Source organism: Ischnura elegans, chromosome 7 (genome assembly GCF_921293095.1).
Source record: "Ischnura elegans chromosome 7, ioIscEleg1.1, whole genome shotgun sequence".
Taxonomy (NCBI): Eukaryota; Metazoa; Arthropoda; class Insecta; order Odonata; family Coenagrionidae; genus Ischnura; species Ischnura elegans.
The window spans coordinates 117,124,917-117,145,746 of NC_060252.1; the positions used below are offsets into that span (position 1 = coordinate 117,124,917).

Consider the following 20,830-nt stretch of genomic DNA (forward strand, 5'->3'; position numbering starts at 1 on the left):
TTCTAGCCCAGTGAGACTTTTTTGGTCTAACGTTTCGACGGAACACTCTTCCATCGTCCTCAGAGAATGAATGTGCTGCAGGCCTGCCTTCCTGCGCTTATATAGCCGTTCAAACCAGGGGGCATTGTTGTCGTCTTCTGTCCGTTATCTTTTTGATTAACGGTTTCCATTCCGTGCTTATCGTGTACCCAGAATCGCGATTTACTTTATTCCTCTCCAGCCGGATCTCAATGGCTTCTTTAAGGAGACGATCCCAAAACAAAGGTGCCTTAGAGATCACTCGAGCCTCATCGAAAGATATTATATGATCTTCCGTTAGGCTGTGTTCAGCGAGGGCCGATTTCTCCGGATGGAACAGTCTTATACACCTCTTGTGCTCTTTAATTCGTGTCTCTACCGTGCGCCCAGTCTCTCCGATGTACACTTTCCCACACTGACATGGGATACGGTAAACTCCAGGTGTTCTGAGTCCCAAGTTGTCCTTCACACGCACTAAATCCCCACGCAGTTTTTGCGGTGGTTTGTGTATAGTTTCAATATTCCGCTTTGCTAATGGTGAGTAACGAATAATAATCAATGCCTTTCGTTTTCATTGATGAAGGAAACTACCCTATTAAGAGATTTCAAAAACGGACTCCTTCACACGCCTGGATATCCGCAGCTACTAGATCGTTTGGAGTTTATTAGTTGCGTTAGAGCAGAGGCCAGAGATAATCACTCCGCAGAGTAACATTTGCAACGGAAACGGCCTAAAAAGCGAAATCAGGAATTCACACAATGCACCCCGCCCCACGGCATCTCACGCATTAATAATCTCAAATCCTGAACAGGTCAGGCTATTGGGCGGATTAATTGGGCCAATCCGGAATGCATGCAAGCTAGAATATGCACCTACGACTACCTACGAGTTCATCCATTCAATGGTCATGTTTTCAGAGAGCTTAACCCTCATTCAAAAATTGTTTTTTGAGAAGGCTTTTTGTGATTTCATTCAATTCCTTGAAAAAACTACCTTCATTTTACCAAATCTTTGTGTATTAATCTATTCTAATCAATTCCGTGATACCATTGTTGCGCAAAATACATATTCCATGTTTACATTCTTCAGGTAACGACCTCTTTTAATATTTCATCGTCTTCCGTCCCTGCAATCAGCTTCCTCTTACCACTACCCCTCCACTTATCTTAGTCACTTCCAGTTACAGACTAACTAATATTTTCCAGCACCCGCTACCTCCTCGGTCAACGGTATATCATCCCTAATCACACATTTATACCATTTATCTCCCACTGTCCTTCCAGTTTTATTTCCCAAACAACATTAGATTAATTATATACTTTGCTATTCGATTATTGAAACAATGGCACTAATGGAGTAGCGTGGAGAAATGATGTCGGGTGAGGAGGTCCCTGATTCAGAGTCATCTCTCGGCGGCGTGGAGAGGCTGATTGCGGCGAAAGACGGATGGTGAGAATGGTGCATAATTTCAAGGAGGCAAGCCCATCATTAACTCATTCGGAATATTAATTGGAGTCATAATAGCGAGGGGCGGATAAGGGCTCTGGAAAAAAACTTCTTTTTAAGGGCCTCGTATTTTTCTAGACTTAAATGCCGCCCTCTCAAGGGATAGCTTATTGCACAGTGCCTGCCATAGGCAAATGGAGTTGATGGCTTGAATTAAAAATTGTGATGCATCGAAATAGGGCCCCAGAAAGCGATGCAAACAGGGATAAATATTTCGTACTCACTGAGAAATGGCCGCCGCATGAGGGGATAAACATTCACCTGGATCACCAGCGGAACTTACCTGAAAAAGGAGAATACGGGAGTTAATTTATGAACTTTTAAAATTCCATCAGCGAGATGGCAAGGGTGCAGCCACAAGGTGGATTTCCCAGCAATTAGGCCTCACGTAAACACACTCATGCTATCAAATTCATGCAATTATGCCCTCGGATAAGTAATTCGAGTAATTCTACGACCTTACCTTGCCTTTAGAGCCCTTTATCAGCACTTGAAAACGTGACACGAAGCATAAACACTCTTTTCAAACTACATGTGACAAAGGAAAAAAAGTGCCAAGTTTAAAAATACTTTGGCGGCGCATGCTCTCATTCCCGAATGCTGTCACTCTGTCATTTTAAAATAGCAGGGAGCCAAATTTAATCCTTAAAATTTTTCACTGGAAAAACCAACTACGGTACAGCGTTGTATTCCGGGGCAAAAAATGACAAACTGTCCAAAAGTTCCAAGGCTAGCATAAAAATGGAGCATCGGAATAAAAGAGACAACATAGTTAAATGAGTAAAATAGCAAACGTCACCATGCCATTCTGTATATTCTTTTACCTTCATGTATATGCTCAGAAAAATTATTGAATAATCGTGCAAGCACTCTCTCAAACTAGTGACGCAATCCGAATGGATATGACCGTGATACATGTCAAACTCACGCTTCGATTCATTATCATTGTCAAGATTGCTGTTTTCAGTATTGCAATATGTTTCAAGGAAACATGTTATAGTTGATTATCATTATTAAGTATCCTACCGATTAAGGTAAGTTTCCATGGAGAGCTTAAGGACTCCTGGAGCCCCCCATCACATCTGCACATCCCTCTTCAGTGATCCATATGACCTAATACCTTCCATTCTATCCAGAAATCCTATTCTTTTCCTTCCCCTCCCTCGTTTACCTAACATTCTTCCCTCTAACACTGTTTTCAACATCCCATCCCCTCTAAGTACTCGTTCCATCCATACCTTCTGTCTCCTCCGTATCTCATCTAAAAGCTGCCTCTGCTCACCCACCATGTCCAGCCTCCTTTGTCGTTCCTCCTCCTCTCCCTCCACTTCACCTCCTCCATTCTTTGCTACACCCACATCTCGAATGCCTTGAGCCTTCTCTCGTCCTCCTTCCTAAGTGTCCACATTTCTGCACCGTAAAGCGCTACACTCCAGATCAGACACTTCACTAGCCTTTTCTTTAAATTCTTACATAGCAAACCTCCCAGAAGCTATTGTTGATTACAAAGTAAAATATGGTCTTATTGAAGGATCTAAGGTTTTCCCGGCGAATAGACTGGAGGAAGAGTTCTCGGGTTTCCGGCCGGGTCCAAGGGTTTGTCAGCCCCGACGTTTCGAAGGCTAAGTCTGCCATCGTCTTCAGGGTGAATGGATTAGCCAAGTTGTGTCCTTCCTATATACCGTCGCGTTGGTTTCAGGTGGGCTCTGATTGGTCGACGGTCGGGCCAATGCGTGTCCTCTCCCCCTTCAGCTTTTTCAGAGCTGGTTTCCACGCATTGCTCAGGTGGAAGCCGGAGTCTCGGTTCATGTTTTTCCCCTCAAACCTGATTTCTACTGACTCCTTCAGGACACGGTCCCAGTAATTTTTGGCCTGGCATATTAGTTTTGTATCTTGAAAATTTATTCGGTGACCGTTTTCTAGGCTGTGCTCGGCCACTGCAGACTTATTGGGATAGTACAGTCTGATGCATCTTTCGTGCTCCTTCAAGCGTTTTTCAATGGTGCGTCCGGTCTCCCCGATGTACACTTGGCCGCACTCACACGGTATGCGATAGACTCCTGATGTCTTCAATCCAAATTTATCCTTGGTGGTTCCGAGAAGGGCCTTGAGTTTTCCCAGTGGTTTGTGGATTGTCTCCACATTATGCCTTCTTAATATCCTAGAAATTTTGTTGGATATTGTTGAGACATATGGCAGGCAGGCTCTCCCTGTTGGTTTTACGTCAGGTTTATCAGCTTCTGCTTTTTTCCTTAAGGACTTTTTAAGGGTCATTTTGATGTCTCCCTCTGTAAATCCGTTTGAGCGGAAGGTAGTCCTCAGGTGATCAATTTCCGACTTTAGGTGTTCGGCGTCAGAGACAGCTTTGGCTCGGTGGATGAGAGTTCTCAACACTCCATTTTTCTGCGCTGGGTGGTGGTGGCTCCTTCCATTGAGGTACAGGTCCTTGTGCGTGGGTTTCCGATACATGCTGTGTCCTCGGCTGCCGTCAGCCCTTTGTTCAATCAGGATGTCTAGGAAGGGTAGCCGGTTATCCTTTTCGGTCTCCGTGGTGAACTTGATGTTGGGATGGACGCTGTTCATATGCGCTAGGAAGTCCGTCAGCGACTCGGATCCGTGTGGCCAGACTATGAAGGCGTCATCCACATATCCAAAAAAGTGCTTCCGGTGGAGAGGGGCCGACTCAAGTGCTCGTTCCTCTAAGTCCTCCATGAATAGATTGGCGATGGCCGGTGACAGCGGGGAACCCATGGGTACTCCTTCTTTCTGCTTGTAGAACTTCCCCTGATACAGGAAGTACCGTATAAGCTTGTGTAAGAGGCGCACACGTGTAAGAGGCGCACCCCTATTTTGAGCATCAGAGCTATAAAGAAAAAAAATTTTACGGCATTTTTTTTTATACTACCGCGCGGTGTTGCAGACGTGCGCCGGGAATTTCGACAGTTATCGAACTTTCCTCTTTCAATATTAATTGAAAGAGGAAAGGAAAGGAAAATTTCCTCTTTCAATTAATATTGAGAGAGGAAATTTTGATAACTGCGGCGGTAACAGCGGTATAAGAGGGAGTAGAAAGAGTTCCGATCCTCTCTTCGCATACGCCGTTGCTCTGCGATGCTTGTCCTACTCACGAACAATTTTGTTTAAATGCTCTCGCAGGAGTATTGCAATAGAATTGCAGCCATGGAAAATTTTAAGGCAAAACACGACAGGCATTTAGCACGAACCTTCCCAAGAGCTTGGACGACAATCGGGCAATCTACGCGCCGTAGGATAATAACCACGTCGTAGATTTAACGGAACCACCCTCGGTCCTCCATCAGCCAATGCCTCTGCCGTTTTTTTCCCTTTCCGAGACCCCACAGGAAAACATCAAGTTACAGGGGAACAATGGAAACGTGTTTCATCCCTACCCCGTTTCACCAACTGACCTTGATCGATCTCCCAGTTTCTGGAGGCCAAATGCTAGGTGAGTCATCAACTGAGCCCGAAGATATCTCGATAGCTTTCAATAATTGTATGACACACGCGAGGTTCAAAAAAAGAAAGATATCTAACGAGACGCATATCTGACAGAATTTAAGTTTTTTAAGATCTAATTGTTTGACACAAAGATTTACAGTTACAGAAACAAGCGTAGCATAAGCGCACTCAAACAAGACGAGACCGACTGGAAACTTTATGCAACGCAAACTGCATATATCACATTGCTGCTCCTTCGCCCCTTCGCTTTGAAGGCAACGACGTCAAATGCAAGATCGGACGTGTTCTTCCCGTGCTCCTTCGCTCATAGCTTCGTAGCTTGAAATACGGAGGGGAGGGAGCGCCCACCTTCCCCTCCGTATTTCGTCGCTTGCTTCGAAGACGGAGGGATCGCGCTCCTTCCCCTGGACCTCTCCTTCCGCGCTCTTCACTTACAAGCATTTCTGATTTCTACCATCCACAATTTAGTCCAACAATGAACACACTCGTTCGAATTTTTTAAAAACGCAGGTTTTGATACCAATATAATTTTCAGTTGCAATAATCGTCATATTTGCGTCTGAAGATGATTTTTGGAAAATCAGGTCCTCAGCGTAATGGAAATTACTCGGCAAGACAGATATTGACTATTGACCAGGTATGTCATTCAAAAATAAGCGTTTCTCTAAGTTTGATAAGCGATTACTATATGCAGTATAAATGGCGCGGGATGCCCACTCGTGGCAGTAAATTTAGCGCGCCCTCCGGAGCGAAAAACCCCCGCGCGATCTTTTCCATTTTCACCTCTGGGGTACCGACGTGACGGCGCGATGCTTACAAGAAAAGCAAACAGGGCATTTTAAAAATACGTCACTAAGGGAGAAACTCCCCTGCCTGCCGCTTGTTTTTGACCTAGGATTACAGATAACTGACTTACACTGAAAACCAAGGCCACTCAGTTCCCCTCAGACTTTCGACCGGTGAAGGGGAGGGGGGAAGATAAGAAGTTTGTGTAAGAGGCGCACCCTCATTTTCGGCTGCAATTTTTGGGAAAAAAGGTGCGCCTCTTACACGAGCTTATACGGTACGTTGAGGAGAGGACATGTTGGAAGAGGTCGACCGTTTTCTGGTCGAATCTCGCTTCGAGGAGCTTCAAGGTGTAACTGATTGGGACTCTGGTGAAAAGCGAAATGACATCAAAGCTCACTAGTATGTCCTGTTCTTCAATCCGAATAGTTTTTAGGGTCTTGACGAAATCTGTGGAGTTCTTGACGTGGTGATCGCACCAGCCCACGAAGGGGGACAGAAGACTTGTGAGATGTCTCGCCAGGTTATATGTCGGAGATCCTATTGCGCTCACAATGGGCCTCAAGGGAACGCCTTCCTTGTGCACCTTAGGCAGGCGGTACAGCCTGGGTGGCACTGGTGCCTGTGGTATAAGGTTTTTGGTATCCTCCGATGCTGAGATGGACTAATTAAAATGGAAAAAATTACTGGGACCGTGTCCTGAAGGAGTCAGTAGAAATCAGGTTTGAGGGGAAAAACATGAACCGAGACTCCGGCTTCCACCTGAGCAATGCGTGGAAACCAGCTCTGAAAAAGCTGAAGGGGGAGAGGACACGCATTGGCCCGACCGTCGACCAATCAGAGCCCACCTGAAACCAACGCGACGGTATATAGGAAGGACACAACTTGGCTAATCCATTCACCCTGAAGACGATGGCAGACTTAGCCTTCGAAACGTCGTTGGTGCAGTAAAACCCTTGGACCCGGCTGGAAATTGTAGTTTTCGGAAAATAAAATACATTAGTGAAATTTGTTATTATATAATTATAAATTTCATTTATTAAGACATTACAGAAAAAAATAACAGCCATCTGCCAATTAGAAAGCACTTTTTAAAAGAAATGAAAACGACACAGGTGGCTGAAACCAAAGGAGGGATTAAAAAGCACCTGGGGAAGGCATGCCGTTAGACAGACCTTAAAAGGGCTGGCAACAACATATTACAAGGCGAATGAACCTTTTCCTTGCTTAACGGCAAACATATTTCAACATTCAATGCCATCGGTTAAGAAACGCAATGAAGACAACCATAAAAGCATCTTTTTATATTCACAGATAAGAAATGCAAAAACTATGAAGCGCTCTTGTTGAAATTTACTGGAATGGGAACATAAGATTTGAAAACCAAACTACTTCCCGCTACATGGGAAAGAAATGGAAGATAATATTAATATTTTAATATCTTATTCAGAATCTCTAATTTATCGGCATAAATAATAACTTCTCAATTCAAAATAAATCCATGCTTCAGTTTTTAACTCTTACCAAATACTTTGGGTCTTAGCATTAGGTATTAGCAGTGACGAGACGTTTGCCAACTTCACTCCCTCCAGTTTCTATTTTCATGGCTTCCAGCGTGCAGCCAGAGCAAGAGGCGGGGAAGATACAAAGGAACGCGTACTCGCACAGCGGCATTCAACACGAATAGCATGGACAAAAGCAATTCCAAAGGCAGAGCCGCCATTCGGTCGAGGGGGGATTTAAATAGGTCGACAACGATCTTGAAGGATCGCTTGGCATAATGAGGCTTTGTCCCGGGAGGAGTCGAGGGGAGTGGAATGGCTGATGAGTGATATGCAGAGAGGGGCCGAAGGAAGCAAGGCGATGCATGAAAGCAGTTGAGCCTACAGCCACGGAACTACAACCACGGAGGCTTCTCGTTACGGAATAAACGTGAAGACTGCGGGAAGCTTATTTATTGGTGCTGCCATAATTATGTACCGCAAAGGTTGCAGGTAAGCGTGCATGTTAAATTAATAGTCAATTTTGCTTGGATTATAGGCTTTCGAAGCATTCACAAAATCGATATAATTGACACATTTCATCAACATTATAGAGTATTACCACCCTCGACAAGAAAAAGAATGTATATTTTTGGGTTGGGGCATGCAACTAACTTGGAGTATGAGTTGAGATGGGGACTTTCGTTCAGTTGTTACAGCAAATATAGTATCCGACTCGTCATAAAGGCCGGCGTACTTCTGATTCACAGGAGATAAGACAGAATAGCGTATTCCGGAATTCACCTGCAAAGGAAGGTAGGAGGAACAGCCAAAGTCCCGTCCACACAACTCCATGACTACGACGGTCGCCCTTCTGACGTCGCTTCCTGTTGACGAGAGGCGCGCCTGAAATGGAAATCTTCGCATCAATGCGAATCCGCAAGGACACATCGGTGTCCATCAAACAAGACATACTCACGCAAGGCGGCAAGTGGGAAAAGTCCAATTGAAAAAAACACAGCACCCGGAGAGCGAGGCAAAAGAATTCAATGCCACGGCAAAATGCCTCCGCATACAAATCACGAATGAAAATCATTCGAAAGTAAAATTCACTTTGTGTGTGTCCCGCTGGCACTTTATACCCGACCATGTTTTGGACATTGCTTAGTCGTCGCCAAGTCTCCTTGTCATTGTTAATACTTGAGCAGAGGATTATCAATGATTTCCTTTCGTGGCATACTTAACGTTAGAAATTTTGAAGGTTACAAGTGAGAGCAACAATGATGCACTAAAGGGTAAAAAATCTTTTTAAAAATCTAGTTCTAGTGCCCCCACCGAATTTGTAAGTTCATTATTTGTATGTATGCAATGCTGGATTAGTCTGTCTTGGAGTCGATCATTTCATCCGTTGGCAATTCGGATTAAATTAAATGCTCTTCAATGAGTGATTTGGAGGGGGAAAATATGGTAATTGATTCACCTCTGAAAAATACTCTGCAATAAAGTTCGCAAGTCTTTCGTGTTTGAATTATTACAATTGTCTTAACCTATAATTTTGCCTTCTATGTGGCATAGGATTTAAAGGAAACGAAAAAAATGTCCCTCCGCAGAAAAATACAAAAAAATAAGGCGTTTATTCACACAACTACATTCACTTTTGCGAGAAAGATTTCTGTAGAGTGCCGTGAAAGATTTAAAAATCTAGGTTCATCGCAATGAAATAATATTCTAGAGGCATAAGCATATTCATGGTCCTGCATTAATTCCTTTGGATCGGAATAGCGAGCTGAGAAAGCAATTCATGGAGTAGTGAAAGCAAAAGAAAAGAGGAGAATGAGATAGAGAGATAATTTCAATAATGCTCCCTATTTTATTCTTGTGCGAACCATGGTCTCCGGATATTATCAAAGGCACTGCTAAAAAGAATATCAAGTCATGCGCTGAATGAGTGAATGTGGTGCTACAGGAGAATGAAGAAACTCAAATGGATCAACCAAGTCGACAATGAGGAAGCCCTTGGAATAGCAAGAGAGAAAAAGCCTCATGAAAACTTTGATGAGAAAACAAAGCAACCAAATAGGCCATACCTGGAGACATGGTGGCCTGATGAAGACAATTGAAGAGTGACATGTGGATGACTAGAATAGAAACGGAAGTTTACGAATAAAAATATGGAACAGATAAAGGACGATGTGAAAGAGACAGAATACGAAAATGAGAAAGCAATAGCAGACAGTAGAATTGCGTGGAGGTCAAACCAATCTTAGACTTGCTGACCAATAGTGATGACGATAACGATATTGCAATAGCGATGACTGCATTCGCCCTCCCCCTCTTCCTCTCTTCTCATCTACGCTGTGCCGACGGAGCGACCTGGATCTCTCGCTCGTTCATCACCGGCGGAGAAACTCTTCACCCCTGCCCTGCTGTGCTCTCTGCGGTTGCCGGGCACTGGACAGCGTCGCATCGGCCTGCCAACCGCTGGTCCTTCAGGCTCACCTATTGTGTTATAATTGTGTTGAACTTTAAATTTTGTATTAAAACCATACTGTCTGAAAATGTGGTTTATTTCCGCCACAGTCTGAGATGGTACTATCCACTGCAGCACTCAATTTACACAAGGCCAAGAGATCCAGCCACTGAGCCTTCGAACACAATTAATCGGCTGCTATCCCAACACCCTCCGCCACTCGCCCATAGAGGCTACTAGTGGGGCACCAAGTCAGTAATTGTACCTCACAGCTGCTTGTGTGTCTGCCTCGACTTCCAACCGCAAGTAGCGGCACGACTCCAACCAGTTCATTGAGGTGTAGCGTTGATTATTCTAAGATAAATTACTTACATTATTTACCTCGGTATTTCATTTCGTAGTTTTCACAATGTTGCGCTAGAGAGCTACGACGAAGAAGAACTAGATGACTCATCTAAGTAATTCGGAAATTTGGAGATAAGTACGAGAGAGGTCTTTCAGAAACCTTGGGGAGAAGATGTGCGTTTTAATCGTTGAAAGATCGGAGGAGGGGAGAACGGCAGGAGGATATACCACGGATGAGATATGCAGAGAAGGTGCTGAAGGATATAAAGCTGACAAATTATGAAGGTATTATAAGAATAGCTAACAGGAGCAAGGAGTGGAGGGCTGAGTAGAACCTATCTTTGGACTGACGACTGATCACTCACATAAGTGAACCCAGGTCACAAGGGGTGAGGTTGATAAACAATCCAAACGTATCAAACACTAACCCATCAATTTTTGGCATTCATAAATTCTCAAATTCAATTAATTACATCCACACCTACGTGCCACATACTCCCCCGCAAGCCACCGCAACAAGCGCGTGGCGGGGGATGTTTGGATACCACAAGTTTACAAGAATGAGAAAGAGAATTGCGTGTTGAAGTAACTTGCTTGAGTTTCACCAAGCAAGTTGCCATCAAATTTGCTTTATTTGGAGTGATTTTAAAGTTCCTCATTTCCTACTAATGGCGATGTTTTCACTCCACGCAATAATGTATGAATATGCTGAATGCGAACTTCAATTTTCAGAGATATTTGTGATTTACCGTCACTTATCTCTATGAATTCTCTCTGATGACAATCAATTGTATTATTCTACCTTATCTCCCTCTATTCTCTCCAATTAGAAACCATTTGTATCCAAAATCCCTCGCACACCCGAATCTGGAACGCTTCTGTGATTAAAAGACGCATGTTCCCGCGATGCTGCCCGCGATTTCAACACCGTCAAAACCACGCTCATTGAAATGAAAATTCCATACAATACATACTGTCTCTCAGAAAATAGGCGCCGGGAATTTGCCCTTAGCGGAACCTTTCCCTCTGTGGCGGACGAGCAAATCAAAACTGAACTTCTTGACCTAGGTTTTCCTATTGTCTCATGCAAACGCATATTCTCAACACGACCATCAGACAGGCAACGTCAGCGTGGAACTATGTCGGTTCCTCAATACCCGACCAAAGTGGTCCAAGTCGTTGCCGAATCCACAATCGACGCGGCAGCTCTCATGCAAATTACACACCTGACAGGCCTCAAAATTACCATCACAATCTTCAAAAAACCTGCACAACCAGTACAATGCCACCGCTGCCAAGCAATTGGGCATACTAAGAACTTCTGCAACCTCCCTCCAAAATGCGTGCGTTGAGGAGAAGGCCATATTAGCGCAGAGTGGAAAAAGACAACTGAAACTCCTGCCACATGTGCACTTTGCGGCAAGGCCCACACAGCTACCTACAGCGGCTGCGAAAAGCACCGCACAGCGAAAGCTGCCATGACTGCCCGCCGCAGCACGCCAGCTACTAACTCACTTCCCACTCCAGAACCCACTCCCCTGCTTCGCTCATTCGCCGCAGCCGCAAACCCACAACAATTTCCTTCCCTCACCAATGACCTCCCCGCAGACCAACCTTCAGATCCCAACGACCTTACCTCCTGGTTCCAATCCAACAGCTCCCAACTTTCCTCCCTTCAATCCGTTTCAGCAAGGAAACACTTCCTTCTGTCTCAAATTCTGTCTCCTCCAAGACTCACCATGAACATACACACTACAGACGTTAACTCTCTACATGTTATCTCTTGGAACTGCAATGGCGTACGGACTAAAAAACATGAACTCCTCCAGTACGCCATCGACACCAACATAGACATCATACTCTTACAGGAAACACACCTAAAACCCACACTCTCCTTTTTCTCTCCACACTACAAAACCTACAGACTGGACCGCAACACAACACGTGGCAGAGGAGTAGCAATTCTGGTCCGTAAGAACATTCCTCACTCCCTCCTCAACTCTCCCATTCCCGACGTGTTCGAAGCTCTTGGTGTATCGATCCACACGAAAGCCGGTCCCTTAAATATATACACAGTATGCAGAATCCCTTCCAAACACATGACAGTGGACAACCTAGAACGCCTGTTTTCTGTACCAAGCGGTATCTTCTTCGGCGACTGGAATGCTAAGCATTCATTTTGGAACAGCAACCGGACCAACAAAAACGGCAGAATCCTCTACAACTTTATTAAAAACAAAAACATCCTCCCACTTTCCCCACTCCAGTCAACGCATTATGCCCCACGATCATGCGACATTATTGATTTTGGATTCTCTCTAAACCTTCCCATTAAATTCACTCCCTCCGTTGTTTACTCCTTCACCCCCGACCATATGCCCTTAAAATTCTCCATCCCCATATCCAATAAGCAACTAATACCTTCCAAATTCACGGTAACAGATTGGGAAAAATTCCCTCTCCTGTTAAATGATTCTCTCTCCTCTCTCCTCCCAATCTCAAATCCCACCCCACAATCAATAGAGAAACAGGCAGAAGCACTTAAAACAGCCCTTCACTCCGCAAAAGACAGCGTCTCACGCACTTTTGTTCCCCGCAACACCAGACCTGACAGATTCCCCAAATACTTAGTCTCCCTGATCAAACTCCGCAACTCGGCCCGACATATCTGGCAAAGATAACACATTCCTGCCAACAAGATCAAGTACAACAAACTTGCCAACACCGTCACGCAACACCGTCAAAGCCGAGGTCAAGAAATACAGTACTGCGCTCTGGGAAAACCACATCAATAACCTCACGCTAGAAAATCCCACAGAAAGCCACCAAAAACCGATCTGGAGAACCCTACGATCCCTAAAAAGGGCAGACAAAAATCTATTCCACCCAATTATCTCCAACTCCAACCTCATATTCGACCCAGCTGAAAAAGTCGAAATCCAAGCAGACCACCTTCAGAAAACCATGGCCCCTGACCAATCACTTTCCCCTTTAGAACCTACAATCAATTCATTCCTAAGAACTCTCCATTCTTCATCCGTGTTCACTCCCATTGCTAACCCCTCAATAGTCCAAAAAATTCTAAACTCCCTCTCAACTAAAAAAGCACCCGGGCTAGACAATATTTCAAACACTCAGTTGAAATATGCCAGCCGTTCCCCAAACTTTCTATTCCTTCTTTCTGATCTCTTCAACCATTTCTATTCTTTCCCTTTCATCCCACCTGCATGGAAACAGGCAAAAGTTATCCTTCTTCCAAAACCGGGCAAAGATCCTAAAATTCCAGGCAACAGTCGTCCCATTTCTTTACTTTCTAACCTCTCCAAAATTCTCGAAATTATCGTTCTTCAACGCCTAGAATCCTTTTCATCAGAACACATCATTATCCGACCAGACCTGCTTGGGTTTCGAATAAAAATGTCTGCCCCACACCAAATCCTACGTTTGGTGGAAAAAATATCTCACGGTTTTAACAGTCGCAGAAGCAGGTCAACCATGAACGCAGTAGCAATCGATGGCAATGGATAAATCGCAAAGCGGCAAATTCTGATTCACATCCAATACGGGCGAGGTTTTCATTGAAGTCGTCAAAATCGGCCTTTAAAATAAGAAAGAAAAATAGAGAGAGGTTTTCGTGCCAAAACTTCCGTTCAAATACTGCTGTTTTCAAACAGTGCACACAAGTTGGAAGAAGGAAGCTGGCTGATGACCACACACACTATCGAAAGACTCGGAAGTGGATATTAGTTACGTAGGGAGGCGGAGAAAGGCCTCCCGGCCAGACCGGCAGTTCACGTAAATTGATGTGCGCCGCGCTGATTGTGTTAACTACGCAAACAACGAATATAATTAGCATTTTTTAAACTCATTAGTCATGTGATATCAAAGATTAGCCAAAATTTAATTTAATTTTCTCAAACAGCAGGTTCTATGAAAATATTCCTCCATTGCAATCGTGACCTCTTTTGTCTTTCAGCCTTTGCCATTGTGAAGCGCATTGACACTCTTTGATCGCCACAGTGACGATACTGATGGCAGGGTTAGCAAGTGAAACGAAACTGATGTTTCGTTTCGACCTGGAGGGAAACGATAATACGAGGCCTAGGTTTAGTTTCGTTCCCGCACGAAATTAAAATCATCAAGGAGTTCAGCTTCATCATCATCTTGTGGTGTTCTGCCCATCGGCAGGTCCCCCGTGCCAACGCTGTCTCCATTCTCTCCTGTCTCCGGCCATCTCCCTCAAGTCTCCATATTTTCCAATTTTAACGTTGTCGATAATCTTCAGCCTTCTCCTTCTTCTGACCCCTTCCACTATTCCCTCCAAAGCTGCTTTCAAAATTCCATTCCCTCTCATCAAATGTCCCAGCCAGTTACCCTTCCTTTGATTTATACCCATCAAAGTTCTGTTCTCATCTATCCTATTAAGCACTTGCTCATTCCTAACTCGATCTGTCCACCATATTCCCTCTATCTTCCTCCAAACCCACATATCAAATGCCCGAATCATGTCCCTATCTCTCTTCCCCATCGCCCAAGTCTCACATCCATACACAAACACTCTCCACACAGATTTCACCAATCTCTTACTATATTTTAATTCCTGCGCTTTATTACAGAAGGTTCTATTCTTCTTCTTGAAAACTTCTTTCGTCATTCCTGTGCTGACGGGCGTAATAATTAAGAAGAATTCTGTGGGATAACTCGTTTATTTCAGAGAGCGGAAAACAGCGTAACAATCTCGTACTGTGCAACATGACAAACTCCCCGCTCCGCCGTCAGCCTGCCGTATTTATACTCATCGGCCGACCCACCGCTCCTACATCAGCCCACCGTAATCATACACACCGGCAGACACCCCGGGATGAAGGTCGCCCTGTTCGACCGCCAGAGCTCGAACCCGCCACATCTCTCCTTCTGAAAAAAACGAATAAAATATGTGGCGGCAAAAATGCCGTTACTGCATCTGCAGTCTTTGTGGAGGACGAACGATCACTCCTCTTCGTCCAGTTCGGTACTCTTGTACTGCTCCGTCTGCTCTCTCCGGCTGAACCTCTTTTTCACGAGGGTCTGGGAATGACCCCACGAACTCAGGATCGGGTCCCCCCTCCAATTCTGCTGGTGCCCGAGTCAGAGTCAGCGCTGCTCGATTTCTTCTAACGACTTCATGGCCGGTCTCCATGGCGAAGATATGATCGAGGACGACCTGCCTCTACAATGATTGTCCCATACTCCCGGCGGTCTTTCACCCATACTCTGTCCCCCGCTGTCAGTGAAGGCAGTTCTCAGGCGCGATGCCGTCGGTTGTAATTCCGCTTAGCCCTCTCTGTGATGAAGTGGTTCTTGTGCCGGAGGGCTTCGAGGTCGGGCCACTTAGGAGCTAACCGCATGTGACCCATTGGGACGTTTGTTCTGAGCTTTCGACCCATTAGTAACTCTGACGGAGAATACCCCGATTCCAACCTTGAAGATCGATATGCGAGAAGGCCCAAACATGGATCTGTTTCTTAGGCGAATATATTTTTTACAATTTTGACTGCTGCTTCCGCCTGGCCATTGCTTTTTGGATGATATGGACTGCTCGTTAGAAGTTCAAAACCGTATTCTCTCGCAAAATTTCGGAAGTCATTTCAACTAAAAGATTATCCATTGCCCATTATCCGCCCAGACGATTTCGGGAATACCATGCCGCGCGAAAATGGCTTTCAGTTTCCCAACCAATAAAGGTGCCCTAGTGTTCTCCAATCTAGCGACCTCAGGATATTTTGAAAAATAGTCAACTGCAACTAGATATTCTCGACCGCGGCTGTGGAAAATGTCAATCCCAACGACCTGCCAGGGTCGCGCTGGTGTCTCACTCGGCTTTAGCGGCTCCACTCTCCCTGGCCTGCGTTCAAGACATTCAGGACATATACTAATTAAATCTTGAATTTCTTTGCCTACGCCTGGCCACCACACGGACTCTTGGATCCTGTTCCTACACTTGGTGATTCCCAGGTGCCCTGCATGAAGTCGACTCAGCATATCTCTCCTTAATGATTCCAGAATTCCAGATTCTTGTCCCCCGAACTAGAAGACCGTTAAGGAGGAAGAGGTTTGCATGTTCACTGTAGAAATTAGTTTCCTCTAGGCGTAATTTATCCTTATGTGGCCAACCTTCTTCAACATACTTTATCAATCGGCGCATTTTTTCGTCTCGCTGCTGCGCTTCCCATACCGCCTTGAGTAATTTGTCAGTCATGGGTGTTTCCGCGCATATTTCCTGGACATAGAGCTCCACCTCTTCGTCACTCAGAATGTCGCTCTCTCTCGGCGTTTCGGGGATCGGAGATCTTGAGAGCGCATCCGGTGTAAACAACTTTTTCCCTGGAACGTACACGACATCATAATCAAAGCGCATGAGGCGCATGCGAAAACGCCGCACTCGAGCTGAGAGTTCACTAATGGGTTTTGATCCCAAAAGCGCCACTAAAGGTTTGTGATCCATACCGAGAATAAATTCCTTCCCCAGTAAGTAACTAGAAAATTTTTCACACGCCCACGTGAGTGCTAAAACTTCCTTTTCTAATTGTGCATAGCGTCGCTCGGTTTCCTTCAAAGCGCACGACGCAAAACTGGTTGCCCTCTATTCATTATCAGGCTGCAGCTGTTCTATCACTGCTCCCAGGCCGTGCGGCGATGAGTCGGCTAGTATTCGCGTCGGGCGGTTCGTTTCGTACAATGCTAACGCTGGGGCGCTTGTCAACCTTCGCTTAATTTCTTTCCATGCGTCGGTGTGTACCTGCGTCCATGAGAGAGGTTCTTTTTCCTTTATCAACTCTCTCAGAGGTTGGGTGATGTCTGCCAAACGTGGTAGGAATTTTAAATGATAATGCACCATCCCCAAGAAGTGACGTATTTCGGTGACTGTTTCTGGCTGCGACATTCTTTCTGTGGCAGTGATCTTATCCGGGTCTGGTTTAATCTCCTCCGATGCCAATATAATATGACCCAGAAATTTAGTTTCCCTCACGCGGATCTTGCATTTGTCGCTGTTCAATGTAATTCCCCTCTCTCTGAGTCATTGAGGGACTGCCTGCAACCGCTCATTGTGCTCCTTTTCTGTCGCCCCAAACACAAGGATGTCGTCCATGACGTTTATTACTCCCTTTAGACCTGCCAATGCCTCTGACATTCGCCGTTGAAAGTGCTCTCCTGCCGATGACAGTCCCATAGGCATACAGTTGAAACAATATCTTCCGAAGGGCGTTATAAAAGTGGTCAGCAAAAGGCACTCTCTTCTTAGTGGGATCTGGTAATAGCCTCTACTAGCGTCCAATTTCGAGAAGAATTTTGACTCTGCCGCTCTTAGCAGGCTTAGGCATTCGTCAACTGACGGCAGCTCATGCCGTTCTCTCCGAATATTTTTGTTTAATTGCGTGAAGTCTACGCATATTCGGACTGATCCATCGGCTTTCGGGACGACCACCATGGGGGCACACCAATCCGTAGGCTCCTCTACGGGTGTTATAATCCCTTCTGCTTCCATTTTCTTGATTTCAGCTTCTACCTTATCTCTTAGTGGCAGGGGTACTCTTCTTGCCGTGGACACGGCATATGGCGCTGCTCCCTCTTTTATGCGAAGGACGTATGGCTCAGTCATTCTTCTGAGACCCTGGAAAAGTTCGTTGTAGTTTTCTTCCGGGTGGCCAGCCTTTATTTCCCGCAACCAGGATGAAATTCCGAGGCCAGAGATAGCAAGTAGTCCCAGGAGAGCGTCATCGACTCCCGGAACCACGTAGATCTCATCCTCGTATTCTCGATTCTTCCAGCGTAATGTTATTTTGAATTTGCCTTTGGCTGGCAATCTGCTGCGGGTAGGACCACTCAGGAACGAATTTGCGTTTTCCAAACGTATTCCATGAAATTTTTCAAATAATTCGGTCTCGATCACTGTGACGTCAGCACCCATGTCGACTTTAAAAGAGATTTTCTACTTATTGATGACAATTGGGACTCTCCACCCTCCCATCGATATGCTCCCTAGAAAAAAATAGTCACCCTCACTTTGGCGTTGAGTGTTGATGTCTGCCACCGTTTTTTTTCTGCATACGGCCGCCCAATGTCCCTTTTTCTTACGTATGGCGCACGCAGACTGATGCGCTGGACACTGCACGAACACGTGCGACGGTTTCTTGCCGCACCTTTGACAATTTCGACCACCTTCCCTACTTTGATTAGCGTTTGTCGTTGTCCGTGATTTGGCGTGCGCTGGGACTTTCCTTCGCACGGCGTCCACCTCTGGTGCTCGGACCAGTGACGAGGAGGATTTACCTATTTCTACCGTGCTCCATAAGAGCGTCTGTTGTCGATGTACCACTTCAGCTTGCCTTGCTTTCGTTACCGCTCTCTCCAGCGTGAGGTCCGGGTCCAACTGTAGTGCTTCCGACAGCTTGGCGTTTTGTAGACCAACCACTAATCTATCCCTCACTAATTCCTCTTTCAAGGCGCCGTACCTACAATTTTTCGCGGGAATGTGCAAATCCCGTACAAATTCCTCTACCGTCTCGCTTTCTCCTTGTAATCGCTAATTAAAGTGAGCCCGTTCGTAAATTATGTTGACTTTTGGGACGAAATGTTCGTTGAATTTCTCGAAAACGACCTTATAAGTCCTTTCTTCTGTGGCGGTGAGGTTAAATGACAGCAAGATGTCGTCTGCATCGTCACCCATCGTGTAAATTAATGCATCAACCTGCTCGTCGTCCGGCTGCTTCGAAAATCCCGAGGCCCTACGGTATCGCTCGAATCGACGACTCCATCTCGGCCAGTCCTCTGCTACAAACGAAAAAGGCTGGGGAATGAACCATGACGGATTAGGATTCTACAGGGAGATGTTGGCGAACATACAAATGGGCCCAGCGGAGCAGATAGAGGAGTTCGCGGATCGTATCCGCGAAATGAATAGTCATACATGGAAGGAAGAGGAAGATTCCGCCGCAGCGGCAGCTCGGCGTACGGAGGCTGATGAGAGAGCTTTAGACGCCTTCCTAAATGGCCTTCCTGGTAGGGTGGGGGAGCACACGCGCCTCTCTATGCCAAAGACTTTCGACGCTGCTATATCCGCAGCCATGCGCGTGCGGGAAGCTGAGCGGAGGATCCGACCGGTGAAGGAGGGGCGAGAGGAGAGGAGCGTTTTCACGGTCCGTGATGGAGCTTGTCACACGTGTGGCCGCCTCGGGCATTTTGCAAGGGACTGTAAACAGCAGGGCAGAATGCAGTGTTTTAATTGCGGGAAGGAAGGACACTGGGCTAAAAGCTGTCGGGCACGAAGGCGAAGTAGTTTCAGCCAGCGTTCTGAGATGCTGTTAAACGGCTCCGGGGCCGAGCAAGTCGCCCGCAACGGCCCCAATTAAGGATCGTACTCCCATGTGTGCACCGCGAGGGGAATGTGAAAGACTTGGTGGTGACTGTGACGTGTGGAGGCATGCGGCGACAAATGTTGGTTGATACAGGGGCGCAAGTGAGCCTTTTAACACGTTCCCTGCCACGCGCCGCCATAGGGCGTCTCACATAACTTCAAATCGGAGTTAGTGAGACGCCATATGGCGTCTCGCATTGCTGCTGGATGCAACTAGTGAGACGCCAATGGGCGTCAAAGTAGCGTTTTCGTTGAATCATCAAGCGATGAATAGAACTTGAAATTTAAGCTACATTTTCTTATGCACTGATGAGACAATGTTATCTTCTGTGAAGGGAGGGTATTGGTAACACATTTCAGCTCGAATATAATTTTTTTTTCGCCTTCGGTTTCTCATGTTTTTTTCGAGAGTGCCATTTTTCAATGGCTCTATCATTCTATGTCTCAAGTGGAGCTTGAGGTATTATATCTCAACACAATGTTTCAAATTACATTTGCTGAGCTTTTTTTCATTTATTTCCTTCCCTCAGTTGTCGCTCATGCCTAACCGAGTGAGGAGCGTATCAGTATACCAAATTTATTCTCTGTGCCTGTGCCTTCCATACGGAAGTGATAACCAGTTTAGTGAATATATCATGTGTACTCCGTCACGCATTATTGGGGGAAAGAAACGTTTTAACGAAGAAGAAATCAAGCATATGTTGTATTCTGTCCATTCGGCTTCCACTAATGACCTTGAAGGATTTTCTGAAGGAGACACCGCTTATTCACGGTGTCTGAGGAGTCGTATGAATCCTCATAGTCAGGTAATCTTTCTTCTTCTAATACAGGTATGATTGCTTATTTCAATTTTTTATTCACATTCTAATAACTCCTTCTCCGTGGCACCGACTCCACGGGGCCTGAGGGGGCCCGAGTCCACCCTAAAATTCGTTACAGATGTGAGGAAAAAATGTGTCATGCTTGTCAATTTTCCCCGGAGTGTCCAGATATCGAGATTCCAGTGATCAGGATTCTAACGTCGATCATATGACTCTTCTAAAATGCTTAAAAAACTTAAAATTCACTACTTATAAAATTTACAGAGACAAGGTCCCCAGTTTGGGCCCTACCAATATTTTTTAAGTCGGCACCCCTGCTCCTGCTGTAATGTTTAGATACTTCTAGTGAGGTGATTCATCCCGCGCTTATAGAAAGAAATCTTGGGAGATAAGTCTCATTTTGTGGGAATCATTAGGAACAATAGGAAAGGGCTGTTGAGAGAAATAACGACTGCTAAATTAAAGAAAGGCATTTCAGTGCTATGAAAAACTTGTGGAGCAACGGTAAAGAAATGGAAAGATCAGCGC

At 45.5% G+C, this 20,830-nt stretch overlaps 2 protein-coding genes across 2 annotated transcripts; one reads left to right on the forward strand and one right to left on the reverse strand.

The window, feature by feature from the left end:
* Positions 1-1,804: 1,804 nt before the first annotated feature.
* Positions 1,805-11,451, reverse strand: LOC124163074. The gene is made up of 5 exons (XM_046539860.1): positions 11,314-11,451; positions 7,948-8,178; positions 6,192-6,455; positions 3,351-4,309; positions 1,805-1,808 (listed from the first exon to the last, which is right to left on the reverse strand). The coding sequence occupies exons 1-5, from the start codon at positions 11,449-11,451 to the stop codon at positions 1,805-1,807; spliced, it is 1,596 nt and encodes a 531-aa protein (XP_046395816.1).
* A 7,470-nt stretch (positions 11,452-18,921) lies between these two features.
* On the forward strand, positions 18,922-19,476 carry LOC124163075 (CCHC-type zinc finger nucleic acid binding protein-like). The gene has a single exon (XM_046539862.1). It carries the CDS (start codon positions 18,922-18,924, stop codon positions 19,474-19,476), a length of 555 nt encoding a protein of 184 aa, XP_046395818.1.
* The last annotated feature ends 1,354 nt before the right edge of the window (positions 19,477-20,830 follow it).

Coding starts and splice junctions, on each gene's coding strand:
- LOC124163075 (XM_046539862.1), top strand. CDS start 18,922: ATGAACCATGACGGATTAGGATTCTACAGGGAGATGTTGGCGAACATA.
- LOC124163074 (XM_046539860.1), bottom strand. CDS start 11,451: ATGGCCTTCTCCTCAACGCACGCATTTTGGAGGGAGGTTGCAGAAGTT. Junction 8,179..11,313: donor GTAATTTTGAGGCCTGTCAG/GTGTGTAATTTG, acceptor TTTCCATTTCAG/GCGCGCCTCTCGTCAACAGG. Junction 4,310..6,191: donor TTGAAGAACAGGACATACTA/GTGAGCTTTGAT, acceptor TTCCTGTATCAG/GGGAAGTTCTACAAGCAGAA.